The sequence below is a fragment of the Diabrotica virgifera genome, chromosome 6 (genome assembly GCF_917563875.1).
Source record: "Diabrotica virgifera virgifera chromosome 6, PGI_DIABVI_V3a".
Classification (NCBI taxonomy): Eukaryota; Metazoa; Arthropoda; class Insecta; order Coleoptera; family Chrysomelidae; genus Diabrotica; species Diabrotica virgifera.
Genome location: NC_065448.1, coordinates 10,873,253 through 10,888,967, shown reverse-complemented (window position 1 = coordinate 10,888,967; position 15,715 = coordinate 10,873,253). Strand labels below are relative to the sequence as shown.

The 15,715-nt window shown below is 35.3% G+C and overlaps 1 protein-coding gene across 3 annotated transcripts in view; it reads left to right on the top strand.

Moving 5' to 3' along the window:
• Positions 1 to 12,325, top strand: part of LOC114331957 (myosin heavy chain 95F) — a 118,503-nt gene extending 106,178 nt beyond the window's left edge. For 2 of the 3 annotated variants that reach the window (XM_050653292.1, XM_050653293.1), the window contains exons 17-20: positions 1,567 to 1,605; positions 7,280 to 7,433; positions 8,252 to 8,537; positions 11,462 to 12,325. In XM_050653292.1, coding sequence (XP_050509249.1) covers positions 1,567 to 1,605; positions 7,280 to 7,433; positions 8,252 to 8,537; positions 11,462 to 11,610 — 628 coding nt within the window. In that variant the 3' untranslated portion in view covers positions 11,611 to 12,325. The remainder of the gene's footprint in view (positions 1 to 1,566; positions 1,606 to 7,279; positions 7,434 to 8,251; positions 8,538 to 11,461) is intronic. The other variant, XM_050653294.1, reaches the window with a different exon arrangement.
• Positions 12,326 to 15,715: the final 3,390 nt, after the last annotated feature.

Genomic DNA, 15,715 nt, shown 5'->3' with positions numbered 1-15,715 from the left:
TGCTAAACAAGTCAGTAAATACAAATTTATTTATTTTTGCAGATCAGGTTGCTGACACATTAAGCACTAAATTGCAACTTGATACGATATACACGGATTTTAGAAAAGCTTTTGACCGCGTTAATCATGATGTGTTACTAAAAAAGTTAAGTACTTATGGCTTGTCTAATAATTTTATTAAACTCATCAAAAGTTATCTGGAAAACAGACGTTTTATAGTTCGACACAAAGGTAATGTATCAGGAAAGTTTTACGCCAATTCCGGAGTTCCTCAGGGTTCAAATTTAGGACCTCTTCTCTTTATTATATTCATTAACGACCTTCCTTCTATTTGTAAATATACTGAGTGTCTTTTATTTGCAGATGATTTAAAAATGTACAAAATTATTCAGTCAGTACGTGATTGTATTAAGTTACAGAGAGACATTGATAGTATTTACGAATGGAGTATAGTTAATAAGTTAGAGTTTAATATTAATAAATGCAAAGTTGTGACGATAACTCGGTTACAGGAACCAGTTATTTTTGATTATGAGATGGGAGGTGAGAGATTGGCTAGGGTTACTGAAGTAAAAGACTTGGGAGTAACATACAATCAAGTTTTTTCGTTTGGGAAACATATAAATCAGTCGATCTCAGCGGCAAACAAATTGTTTGGATTTATTAGAAGACAGACAATGGCATTTACAAATATTAATACAATAAAATTTCTCTATTTTACTTTAGTGCGACCTAAATTGGAATTTGCAAGCGTCATATGGTTTTGTGAGTATATGTCAACGCTTAAAGAATTAGAAAAGGTACAAAATAAAGTTCTTCGGTATTTGTATTTTAAAAAACACAAAAAATGCCCTGATTATAATTCTGTTAGGTCGGCTCACTTAAGAAACGAGTTTAAAATATTGTCTCTAGGACAAAGAAGGGACTTAATGGTAATTATGTTTATATACAATATAATTAACAATAAGATTAACAGCCCATATTTACTTTCACTCATTCCATTCAATATTGCTCCTCGTCGGACACGATCTTCATTAATGTTCAATATACCTCACAATCTTGTTGCAACAAGATCTCCCCTTGCCAATGCACTTAAGTTATTAAACAATTTTAACAGTTTAATTGATGTAGATTGGTCCTTGAATCGGACAAAGTTTTATAAATTGATACTAAGTCAAATTTTAAACACCTCTATGTAAAAAATATTCAAGCCTCTACAATGCTGGAAGTGATAATGAGATAATTTGTATAATTTTTATATAACTTAGAAAGTCATCTATTTAAAACTATAGAATTGTAAATGTATATCTTTTTTAGCCATGTAATGAGACATTTAGTCTGTATGGTTAATAAATAAATAAATAAATAAATAAATAAATAAAAGCACTAATAACTATTTTGTTAATAGTGTCCAAATGGAATGCATGTGGTTTCTAATGTTGTACATCATTTTGTACATTTTGTGTATATATACTTCCATCTAGACCAAAACCACCAAATTATCAACATTTATCATAAAATGTTTATTTTTTCTAACTAATTAAACGATGATTTTCTATTATTCAGCGGCGTTATAGAACCGGACAAAATCTACAAGTTGAACAGGTATTTATTCGATAGTATCGTAGCGAATCAGTTGGTAGAACTGATTTAGAGTAATGGTAACACGTTTGGATTTTACTAATCACAGTTGCTAATCCTAGTTTTATGTCGTTTTGTCACTAACATAGATATATTTTGATAGTTGCGCAGTTTTAGTAACAACTACAACATATCTGCAAGAGCCACTTTCACAAGAAACATGTTTACCTGATCTAACTTATTTAGAAAAATGGGGTAGAGACCAAAGCGGGATAATAAAATGTGCACTGCGCTGATTAACCAAATTTTTAGATCCCTAGCTGGCCCCAGGGGTCCCCTATCGCAAAATTTGTTTAAAAAAAAAATCCTGAGCAATCTTGCTGTTTGAAATCCCATAAATTAATTAATTTGGTTGTGTAAAATAGTTCGAAAAGCATCCCTTTTCCGCTACCCATGTGTTCCTCTTATCGATATCGCGGTTAAGGAATGTGAGATCGGTCGAGCGGGTTCCACTTGAACCCGAAATTCTTCCCCTATGATATAACAAAACAAATGCCTTCAGACCTCGAGTGTATACACACGCGAAATAGTGTTGATTTCGCCGTTGATGTTTTGATTGTAAGTTTTTACCTTTTATATGTTATTATCTATAAAGTTCCTTTGTTTTTGTTTTGAATTATTTACCAACCAATTAATTTGAATTTGTGTATATTGTATTGCGCTTGTGGAGAACTCCCATTTTCTCTCAACAATAGGCTATCGGAGGTACAGTTGATTAGCAGGTGTTGTAATTAGTATTTATTGCTTATTTCTGATTTTATTAAATTGTTTCGTTCAATACCTGCTATTAGTAAACATACACTTGCTTTGAGATCTGAAAAAATTCATGAACATTCATTTTCATGCCCATAAACACTCCTTTTTCAGATTTTTTGGCTTAAAATTGAGCTTAGGAGAAATATTTGAATTTTTCAAAGAATTTTTAGTTTATGTATGTAGGTTATTTTTGGCAAACTTCTAAATGATTGTATACTTTTTTCGTTCTTTTAAATGGCGGGGTTAGATTTGCCATTTTCTCTCCAGAACATCCGGTAAAAACCGCATTTTTTGGTGTTTTTCGCCATGTTTTTAGCACATAAACTTAACTGCAAACTGCATGTCAATAAATAACGATTTTTGATATATTTTATTATTTCTAATAGCAGGGTCAGGTTTGCTCTTTTTATATTTTTTCCACGTTTTTAGCACATAATCTCAACTGCATGTGAATGCATGATTTTTCATCTATTTTCTCAATTTTTTTTTTCTGATGGCAGGGTCAAGAAACAACTGCATTTTTTGGTGATATGCATTTTTTCATATTTGAAGCACATAACCCCTCACTTAAATGTGACAAATGACCTTTTTGTTCTCCCCAGTTTATTCAGTGGGTATTTAAAAAGTAACCTCTAAAACTGAAGAAGTTCTTCCTCAGAAACAATATAGTTGTGAATATTTTTCTCTTTCTGAGTTCGGTATTGTGACGAAGAAAATAAATTATTTCAGGTTTCAAAAATAATGAAAATACAGTGGAACCTCGATAACTCGGATTAATCGGGACCGCGGCCGATCCGGGTTATCGAAAATCCGGGTTAGCCGGAGAGCATGGTAAAAATTAATAAAATACGGTATACTTATAGATAACGTCCCTTATAAGCAAAATAATATGAAATATATATGCACAGTTACCTATAGTTGTATAGAGTTTAGTATAGACAATATAGAGTATTATTCATTTCTAGGTAAAAAAACTCAGTCAGTTTGGTTGTGTCAATTTCGTCTGGTCCGCCATCGGAACGACGTTATGTAATTTAAGAACAGTGACTCTTTCATTGTTTAAAAGACCATTTAAAAAACAATTTTTTAAAAACAGTTGAAAATAAATAAAGGAATAACAGGTGCCTGTTGTTTGCGATAATGAACATCGCTCTGCCGCCGCCGTGTGCGTGAGTCATTTTTACTATCATATACATAGTTCAAATTACACAGATACCCATTATCTCTCAAATATTACATTATGATTGAAGGGAAGTTTTATGAATGAAATTCGATATTTTTAAGACATTCCAGAAGGGGCTGCAGATAAAATGTTTTAACATAATACATACATTTTTATTGTTGAAATGTTTGTCCTGTCCCGACACTGAAAAGTAAAAGGGACTTAAAAGATTATATATATATAATGTTTGTTCGATGAAAATCGGTCCGGGTTAGCCGGACTTCCGGGTTATCGGGGGCCGACTTATCGAGGTTCCACTGTATTTCGAACTTAGATTTGCCCAAGTGTGCATCGTCTATTCTTGGTGGCGTGGGAGCTTGAGTTTGAATTGCAATCCTCTCACTCTTTCTATTTACATTGAACTTATCTATTTACTTCCTTATCCTTGTCGGAAGACTCAAAAGCACGGATTTCTACGTCATCTTGCATCTGTTTGATATAGCAGTACCTGTCTGATATGTCATGAATATCTATATCGTCAATAATATCCTCGTCGCTTTCAGTACCTTGATCGACTGAATCAGGTGGAAGAACTACAATATCAACTGGTTCTGTGGAGATTAAAGCTTCCACGTAATCAAGTGCTTTTACCAGAAGTCTGTATAGACTGCGTATAGATGATTTCAGTATAAATATAAATTTAAATATGCTCTTTTTTACTGCCCCCAACTTTTTGGATTCAAAAAGACATCCATTTCTCCATTGAAACGTAACTAAAACTCAAAATGATTATAAAAACCACGTGTTTTCCTCTAGCACTCTTATAATGACTAATCCAAGCCCAATTGGACTCGGGAATTCTCTAGGAAACCTTGAATAACAGTGTCCAACGTTCCCATTTTGAGAACAGTGAATGCTGAACGTAATATCTTTAGAAATAAGTTACTCAGTGGTGTGTACATATTTCTTTTATATGATTCATTTCTCTCTATCTCTTATCGTTTCCCCATTATTGAGGATCGTGATTTCTTCCAATATTCCTAGCAATGTTTCTCCATTGGTCTCTATCTTCAGCTGCTCTAAGAGCTTCGCAGAGTGAGTTTCCAGCTGAATGCTTTATTTGGTCAGACCATCTAGTTGGTGATCGTCCTCTTGATCTTCTCCCCGGAACGTTTCCAGAAACAATTAATCTCTTCAAACTGTCGTCACCTCTGCGAACCACGTGACTAAAGAATTGCAGAATTCGTTGCAGCCATATTGTGGATAGCCTTTTTTTAATATTGAGTTGGTTTAGAATGGAAACGTTTCAATTCAAAGAAAGGCATCAATTTTTTGACGCTCTGTATTGGGATTCACAGCATCCATTATTAAGCATCCAATTAAGAGCAAGACACACTCTTTTAAAATTTAAATGTCCTTGGTAAACAAACACACGCTTGTTTATTATACATATTACGTGACCCAGATTACTCCACACAAGTGTACCAGTTGTCAATCCTGCGGTGTCAGCGATTCAATATTACATATTCCTAATTCATGGCCAAAGCCGACTCAGCATAAATAATTTCAACACTTTCTCTTTTATTTATATACACAGAAAACATCGGGAGGCATTCTAATTTCATTGCGTGATCAATCATCATTGATAATTGAAATACACCAGAGGGTGAACGTACATTAGCACACCAACTCTTTACAGTCGTACTCCGAGTTGATAATAAATGAATATACTGTGAGTAGTGTTTACTTCTTCAACCCCTATCGTAGGGGGTAACTACCCCCAACCACTCTGAGATGGTCCAGATGATGTAGAACTAATATAGGTCGCATACGCGAAGAGTCCAAGTCTCTGCTCCGTATAGAAATATTGAGAATACAAGGGCATTCATCAGTCTTATCTTGATATTTTGAGAGATAGATGTCTTTCCAAACTTTATTTAGGCGACTCATCGCATTTTTTGCCATACCAATACGTCTCCGAACTTCTGCTTCACAGTTACCATCGTTAGTTATACTAGACCCGAGATAGATAAAGGTGTTTACTATCTGGTATTCCTATAACATGTTAGTCAGTTGAATAGTGTCGAATCTGTCGACCACCATTATTTTTGTCTTAGCTTTATTGATTTTCAGACCAACTTTATAGCTTTCGTACTCAACTCTTCGCAGAAGATCAACCATTTCTTGCTCATTTGCTGCTATAAGTGTAGTGTCATCAGCAAATTTTAAATTGGAGATTTTCCTACCAGCTACTGTTACTCCACCGGCCCATCCTTCTAAAACCATCCTCATAACATGTTCACCATAAATATTAAATAAGTCAGGTGACAACACGCATCCTTGTCTAACACCTCTCTCGGTCTTGAATTGGTTTGAGAACTTCTGATCTAGTCGTACTTTCACTATATTACACTGGTACAGATTTTTAATAAGTGTCACCAGGTGCATTGGTGCACCCATTTCTATTAAAATTGACCACAGATTTATCCAGCTTACACAATCAAATGCCTTTTTGTAGTCAACGAAGCATATAATCATAGGTACTTGAAATTTTCTAGACTTTTCAATGAGTTGTCTTAGGTTCAGGATTTGTTCCCTTGTACCTTTACCCTTTACAAACCCCGCTTGTTCCTGAGGTATTTGGTAATGTAGATAGGTTTTTAATCTGTTTTTGATGATATGCAACAATATTTTACTAGCATGTGTTATTAGTGACAGTGTGCGGTAGTTTTCACATCTGGTAGTAGTTCCTTTTTTGTGTAGTGGGATATAAATTGAGGTACACCAATCAGATGGCCATTTTCCTCAATTCCAAACAGCGACACAAATAGAATGGATCCATGTAATCCTTTGTCACCTAGTAACTGTAGTTTTTCACATGGTATTGAATCAATGCCTAGGGATTTATTTCTTTTTAGTGATTTAATTGCATCTTTGACTTCAGCGAGTAAGACAGTAGGTTCTCTAGGGTAGTCAGAAGGCCACTGATTTTCTGCTGATACCTCGTTATTTTTATATAGCTCGCCACAGTAGTTTCGCCATGTTTCCAATATTTCATCAGTGTCGGTCTTTAAATTACCTTCCTTATCTATTACAGACCACGTTTGAGGTGTATATTCTCTGGTAAGGGGTTTGATCTTTTGGAATAAGTCCCTCGGTTCATTTCGACAGCCATGTTCCTCTATCTCTCTGCATATTTGAGAGATGTAATCAGCTTTATCTTTGCGGCTATCTATGATTCATTTACTGTGTTCTTATTCAAAAATAAACTCCCAGCTTAAACTATAGCACAAAAAGCAAGTGACATGGATTTGAACGTTATTTTTCGCGGTTTTTAGATCAATTCCATAAGTAAAAATCTCAGCCAACAGAAAGTACGAATACAGAAAGCATATTTCTTACAATATTTGTAAATATTTCAATAGTTTCTGAAGCCAACATATGTTTTTAACGTGTTCCCAAAATAGGAACGTTGGAATTTAAAAGGTTAAAGGAGCTAAATACTATTATTTGAACTTCCTCTGTGTTTGAATATGTTGTTAACTATTACCTAGCACTTTTCCTGTCCACTAATCACTAAACAAAATATCTGTAGTAATTTCTCTAACCCATTATGTATTTTGCATGTCCACAGCACGTTTAACTAACACTAACAGAACGTTTTTAGCTATAACAACTCTTGCTATAATCATCTATTTTTTGTTTATTATCGATGTATAGGTCAGAAGCACACAGAAACCATCAAGCTACTTTGGCCAATAGCAAATATGACCTGTCTAAATGGAAATACTCGGAACTTCGTGATACTATCAACACTTCCTGTGATATTGACTTGCTAGAAGCTTGTCGGCATGAATTTCATCGTCGTCTTAAGGTAAGCACATCAATATTTTATTATTATTCATATTTAATGGGAAGAAATCCCAATTTTAATTACTTTCGAAATTGTTAAAGAAATTCTGATACGGAACCAAACATTTTTGATTAAATTTGTGGTTTATTTCCTTTAGAATCAAATAGATAATCAATTACTCGTCCAACTTTGTTTCTTTTAGCGTTACCTGCCGTCCATTCGTTTTTATTGCCATCCATTTCGTCTCTCCAAGCTTTCTCATCCTCCCATTATTTCTTATCTCCATCTATTTTGTCTCTTTAAGTGTTCCATCCTCCCCGTCTTTCTCATTTCCATCCATTTTGCCTCTCCAGGCGTTCCCATCCTCCTTTTCTTTTTTATTTCCATCCATTTTGTCTCTCCAAGCATTCCCTTCCTCGCATTGTTTCTTATTCACATCCTTTTTGTTTCTTTAAACGTTCCCATCCTTTTGTTTCTTATTCCCATCCACTTTATCTCTCCAAGCGTGTCTTTGGGTAACGTCTCCTGACTCACACTGTCTTCTACTTATTCATCTCTTTTCTCACTCACTGTTACTGTATTTAATCTCTCATCTTTCTATACTTCTACCTTTGTTCTCCATCCACCTTTCCTATTCCTTCTAGCTCTACTTGCCGTATTCTTTTCTGAATCTGTAAAATACCAAGTTCTTCTCCCGCGTTCTCATCTTGTTTATTGTCTCCCATTGTCTCTCTTCCTTCTCCCTTTTGTCATATGTCCTCACTGTTTTTTTCCTCAATTACTCGTCTATCTCATACTATGATCATCATTAAGTTTTTCATCCTATCTGACTCCTTCAGGTTTACCACGCCTGGAAAGCGAAGAACCGCAAACGCACCATCATGGACGAGAACGAACGCGCCCCTCGGTCTGTCATGGAGTCGGCGGTGAAGACTCCCCAACGCCAAGTCCAAGCCCAAAAACCGGTTTTGGACAACAACAGCCAGAGGTTCTTCAGAATCCCGTTCCAAAGGCCCGGCTCGGACCAGAGCAGGAGAGGATGGTGGTACGCCCATTTCGATGGACAGTATGTAGCTAGGCAAATGGAACTGCATCCGGATAAGCCGCCCATATTGCTCGTATCAGGTGAGTTAATCGAATTGAAATAATTGCGCAGAAAAAAAGTGATTCAGTGATAAATACTGGTTTTACGACTAGTTATGACAATGGGTATCGGGTATATATAGGTATCATTGATTATATATCACTGTTATAGTATTTCTAAACGAAATTGATACCGACCACAACACGATTTCAATAAAGATGGTTTATTATCAATCAGTATACATCAGATGTTGCAACGGTTCTCGCCAAATCTTTGGAACAATTGACCAAGCTCTTAGAACGAATATAACGGTGACTTTCAATGCAGAGCTATTCATAAATAAATCAAATGCAAAGATCGTGATCATAGATACAAGATATTTGTAACAACCAGCCAGACATTGCCAAAATCAATGACATCGAAGTGATGTAATTCCGGAGGAGAGACGGAATAACTCTAATATACTGCTAGACAGAGAGGGAAAGATCATTATGGAAACACAACAATAATAATTACACAGATGGAAAGAATACATAAAGGATATATTTCAAGACCAGAGACAACGAAATATTATCTTAGCTGAAGAATCTAGGAAAATGGTATGGATGCAACTCAAAACAACTCTCGAAGTTGTTTCGAAAGTTATGAGTTAGGTACTATGATGATTAACAACATCCATAACTTGATGGCACTTAAAGAAGTGAACTTTTAACAAAAAAAAAACGAAAAAAGTAATTCAAGTTTAACACATTGTATCCCATTCCATAACATTTTATTAATTAGACATCTAACCTGACTAAGGTCAGGTTCAAATAGCCTGACCTTAGTATATGTCTTAATAGTTATGAGTTATGATTCAAACTGTATTTATTTACATTTTTCGACTGTAGATATAAATACAATAATGTTGTTTATGATTATTCTTAGGACACGGGTGACAAGTGTTGAATGTGTAAGTAAATTGTTGGCATGCTCTGTACTTAACTGTGTTTTTTTATATAACTTGCAATGTATAAGGTTATTCTTCAAGTATGGCTGTATTTATTCCATACAATCTGCAGTTCTTCTCATTTGAATACCTTTTAATAAGAGGATTGGTCCAGCTTGTCCAGTTTTTCTTCATGGTTTCCTATACTTCATGGTTTTTTCATGTCTAATTATTGACATGGCCTTTTTGATTAAAGTCTGTTTTAGACTATAACATAAAATTATATAAGAAAATGGTATAACAAAAACTTACACGAAATGATTGTGTACAATATTAATACAAGAAGTTTTGTGTATTATATTGTCACATTTTGGTATCAAAATATGTTATGTGATTCTGCGCATTACATCCTAAAAAGTACTTTTTTATATTTTTGTGATGGTACATGTACTGTTAACCTCAATTTTCTTCTTCTTATTTTCTTTTAAGAATATTTTAACCTCATTTTTCTCAACATTTAACTAGTTAGTTTTATCTTTGATATTTTATATTACAAAGATATAATATATTTTATATGATGGATAAGAAAACTCTATTATTATCAGCTGCTTCCATTGCAACATTTCTTAAAAGAAAAGTTAACCTTACAAGAACCAATGTGAAATGTGACAGTATAACGAAAATAACCTAACTGTGCATGCCTGTGTACTAAAAATTGTTATCAAATAGGACATGTTCTAATTTGTATAACATTTTCTGTTAACAGATTTTGTTTCCTGTTTTACATTGTGACAAAACTTAGTATACCATTTTCTTATATCATTTTATGTTATAGTCTAAAACATACTTAATTTATAGTTCTGTATCCCTTTTAAGGCACACTCCTTTTTTTCTTAATTTTTGTCTGTATTATCTTATTCCTTATGCTTTTACTTCATTTACCCCATTGCTTTAACTTGTTTTACTCTATTTTCAAAATTTTCATCCATTTTTGAAAGTTATTTGAACTCTGATGGTCTCCTAAACTGTTTAGACTTTCTTGAAACAGTATAAGTAAATACTTATTTGCATTATATTTTATTTTCCTTTAGTGATATGCATGAATTTCTTATATCTTTCGTCAATTGTTAGTCCCCCACCTAGCTTTGACTTTAGTTTTCTTTAATATTCTCTTTATGAGATATTTTAATACTGCTTTTGGCTGCTAATTACCATGAAATGTTTATGTATATAGAAAATATGTGTAAATAAAAATTTATAATTCGAATATATATATTTTTATATGTTTTCGAACATTTAGAGAATGTTTTCCTCGTTTATTCTTTCGAGAAACCTTACCGATATCGATATCTAATGTCCTTATTTCTAAATAGTTTATTGAGCTAAAATACTATAGTTCTTACACATATTTTTTAGTTTGTTCCTGAAATTACGAGAGTGGTTTGACATAACATGACTGAGTACACCAGCAGCGACCTCTATATGAAACAACAAGAATTATTACCACGTCAATAATAAAGAGGTTGAAATATGAAAGTAGACGATTGCATTTTCTTTCAATTCGAGCTCAGATATATTAAATTCAGCGTAAAAAATGAAAATCGTGTAATTTCTAACTTGCTAGATTTATATCAAACCACCCTTGTAGTTAGATTTCTTCAATATCGAACTCCACTAATACAGAATACAATGCTGTAATTGTAATTTTACATGTACACTGTAATTTGAACGTGCAGAATTGCTAAAACTTAATATGGCGTTGCAGTCTCGTATAATTTTTCAATTTCCAAAATATTTTACTTTTTAATTTTCAAAGTATTTGACTTTTTAATTTGATCGTTTTAGACTTCTTAATTTACTAAATTTTTCAATCTTATCGTTTCTTAATTTTCGATCTTATGGTTTCTTAATTTCGTATGTTTCGTTTATTTTTATTTCTTGATACGTTGCTTATTGAGATATTGTGAAATATTAATTTATTTATTAATTTATGTATATTTAATGTGTATCAATATTAATTTTATTTCTATTCTGCAGGCAAAGACGATATGCAAATGTGCGAACTCTCCCTTGAAGAAACCGGCCTAACCAGAAAGCGTGGGGCAGAAATTTTGGAGAACGAGTTTAACAAGGAATGGGAGAAAAATGGAGGCACTAAGTACGTTCGTCCGGCTGACAGAAAGTAAAGCTCTTTGATGGACTCCAGTAACATCTTTGAGATTGTGTTTCATTACTTTGTTCAACACTTTAGTTCATTCCAATAGTTAACATGGGCGATGTTCAGATTGTCTAGACAATGCAGTTGGTGGTTCACATTACTTGGAATGTTATTAATATTAACAGTCAGTATTTTTGTGGGCGAAAGTAGTGTTACGATAGTCAACCGCACATGTTCTTAACTAGGTCTGCTTTGACAATCCTGACTTAACAGTAAACGACTCCAATTTTGACACCACTGTTAAATAAATTTAGTAAAAACGTAACACTGGTGTCAGAAGTGAGGTAGTTTAATGATAAGTAGGATGGTCAGAGCCGGTCTAGGTAAGAATATATGAGGTTTCCTATCGTAACAATAGATAAAACAATGAATTTAGCGTATTTTTGAAGCGGCGACTATTAAAAAGTGGAAAAAATTAACAGAGTCCACTAGATTTAATATAAAGTCAACATTTAGCAGATGATATCTGTACTCTGATTGGTGCTATTTACTTAATTTGCAATTTTGTAATTGGAATGAAGTATAGTTAGTTCGAAAAATGTTTGATTAATTGTTGATAAATTGGAGTCAATTACTTACAGTGTTTATTATTATGTATGTTTTGCTTTACACAGTATTAAAAGGGAAGCTATATGTATATGAAATTAAAAAAATATATTTAAATAAAAATTTATTTAATTAAATGGTAGTTTTCTTTGTTTACTTCCTCGATAACTAACTTTTTGCAGCTAATATGTGTTCTTTTCTTCTTCTATATTCTTTAGTTTTCTTCTGTACTTTTTTCCTCTTTTGTTTTTTATTGTTTTCACCTTTTTGCTCTTTCTCTATTGCCTTCTACTTCTCCTCAACGTCGATGTCTTTTAAAGCGTAGGTTTGAAGCCTTCTTATAGCCAATTTGTTCTAATTGTGGCCTACAAACAACGATTTTGATGATGCTCAAGGTAAGGACTTCACCAAAAGATACAGTGGCGAATTGAAACAAACTATAGCTCAAAAAGTAGACCAAACAAAATATAAGAAATTTATTTTATTTAGCGTATGACTTAAGTATATCACAGAATATATTTAGATTTATGCATTATACAATGCATCACAAACAGATGTCCAATTTTTTTATATATTCGATTGACCCTTCGGTTGCCATTACAAAGTCTATAGGGTCGCCTGTGTATGCTCTGCGTGGGCAGTCCTGAACAATGTGACTGATCGTCTGTCTTGCAGCGCCGCAGTCACAAGAAGGCGAGGGGAGTTTACCCCATCTGTGGAGGGAGTCGGCGCATCTTCCACAGTTTGTTCGAATTCTGTTAAGGGCTGCCCAAATCTTACGGGGACGTTCAAATTCGCCAGGTTTCCCTATGATGTCCGGTAGACTATGGTAATGCGAATCTGTCCTACTTTCCCAATCTTCTCTCCATCGGGTATTTAAGTCAAAGTTGGATTGCTGCAGCGCTTGAGCAGATTGTAGAGGTGGTAACCTGGATCGGAGACGGTTTCCAAGAATATCGGGGATGTCGTTGTGGACAAGAAGCTGGCGACTGTCCATTATTTTGTTATATTCTTTAACCAATGCATGTTCGCGGCGTAGGTTGGGTGGTGCTATATTACTAAGGGTAGGTAGCCCCATTGTAGGGGTGGGCCTAATTGTGCCTGTTATCATACGCATAGTACGGTTTAGTTGGGTGTCGACCAGGTGGGTATGCCTGCTATTTAGCCACACTGGAGCACAGTATTCTGCCACCGGATATATCAGGCCAAGAGCAGAGGATCTTAATGTTGATGCTGTGGACCCCCATGTAGTGCCGCAGAGTTTCTGTATTATATTGTTGCGTGTTTTCAATTTTGCTGCTGTTTTCTTCAGGTGTTCTCTGAATGTGAGCGTTCTGTCTAGAGTAACCCCAAGGTATTTCGGGTATTTATTGTGTTTTAACAGCTTGTTATTAAAATACACTCGCAATTCTCTGTTTGCCAACTTGTTGTTTAGATGAAAAGCTGATACTTCAGTTTTTGTAGTACTTGGCTGTAGTCTCCATTTCTTAAGGTATTCGCTGAGGATGGATAAGTCATTCGTGAGAGTGATTTCTGTAGTTTCTAAAGATTGGTGGCTTGTTGCAAGGGTCCAGTCGTCAGCATATCCAAACTTCCGAGATTCGGTTTCAGGCATGTCAGCAATATAGAGGCTGAAAAGTAAAGGGGCAAGGACAGAACCCTGTGGAAGCCCATTGTTAAGTTTCATCTGTCTACTCGTCTCCTTTCCCATTATAACCTGGAAGGCTCTGTTGGTCAGCATGTTGTCAATGAGGTTAATTATCTTTCTGCAGGGGATAATGCGGGCCAGTTTATATATTAATCCCTGTCTCCAAACAGTATCATATGTTGCTGTTAGATCTATAAATACTGTTGCTGTCTTTTGTTTCTTTTGAAAACTAGCTTCTATAAAAGTTGTTTATGACAGCACTTGGTCCGTACAGCTTCGATGAGGGCGGAAGCCAGCTTTTTCAATGGGGACATTTTCTAGTATCCTGTGACTAATTCTGTTGAGGAGAAGCTTTTCTAATAGTTTATATACCATGCTGAGTAGAGCTATGGGGCGGTAGTTTTCTGGCTTATCGTTTGATTTGCCCGGTTTCGGAATTGCAATTATCTTTGTTCGCTTAAGTGAGAAAGGAATGTTACCTGACTGAAGTATATCATTAAAGAACATTGCAAGCCACTGTTTCGTGTATGCACCACTGTGTATCAAGAACTCTGGATGGATACCATCAAAGCCAGGTGCTTTACCTGATTTCATTTCTTTCAGCGCATGTGTGATTTCAGAAATAAGTATTCTTGCTGAATATTCGGAGTTCGTTCTGTTCATTTGTTTTAATGCCCTTAAGTCTCTTTTCACGTTGGTAGTATGTGTTCGATCTCGTGGAGCTCTGGATAGAGATACTATATGGGAGGCAACCTTGTTAAGAGACATTTTAGACTCTCTGGATTCCAGCTGGTTAGCTCCTCCAATTTTCCGCAACAAGGACCATGCCTGCCGGCTTGATTTTTTGAAGTCAATGTTTTCGACAGTCTTTATCCATTTTTGGCGTCTAGCTGTATCGATGTTGTGTAAAAGCTCATCGGTTATTTCTCGGTCACCACTTTCGAGAAACTTCGTGTATAAGTCTTCACATGTTTCAGTCCATCCAGGCACATATTCTTTGCGATACCCCCTAGGGATGGTTTTCTTGGCAGTGCTTATTACTCCGCCCACAAACCTCTCATAATGTTTGCTGGTTGGAGGGACCCAGCTCAAGGTCCGGTCTAGTTGTTCAGAGAACTTCTTCCAGTTTGCTTTTCTAAGATTCCACCTGGGTCGAGGATATGATCTAATTATTGGAATTGATATTCCGATGGTGATAAGCACCGGACGATGTTGAGTATGTGGGAAGTCTGCAAGGACACTTCTCGCAGTTGTTAGTGGTCTGTCATTGGTCTCTTTTGAGACAAAACATAGGTCTGGGTTATATTCTTTTCTCCATGCAGCTGATTTAAATGTTCCTCTGTCTTTGGCATCAAAAACTAGATATGTGTTTTGCTCTTCGGACCATTCTACTAGTGCCTCCCCATTTTCATCATTCGTGGTGTACTTCCACATTTCGTGGTGGCTGTTGAAGTCGCCGATGTATATAGTAGGATGTGGATGAGTCTTTAGCACTTCTGGGTTCCATGTAGTGGCTGGAGGTTTGTATATGTTAACTACGGTAATATCTCCAATCTTGGTGACTACTTCATGTATATTATTTTCATTGGAAGCAGAAAGTAGGAAACCATTTTCTATATTGCAGCGAATGTAGGTTGCGACGCCGTAATGTTTATCATAGGTGGCTCCCAGTAAATCGTAGCCAGGTATCTTTCCCCTTAAATCAAGCTGGACTTTGTCTTCAGTATGGGTCTCTTGTATGGCAACCAGGTCAATGTCGTTATCGTGTAGGATTTTTTGCAACACTTGGCATTTTGCCTGGCTTATGCCCTCGATGTTAAGGTGACAGACTCGGATACACGGTCCGAGATCTCTAGTCAGTTGGTTCTGAGAAGAACCT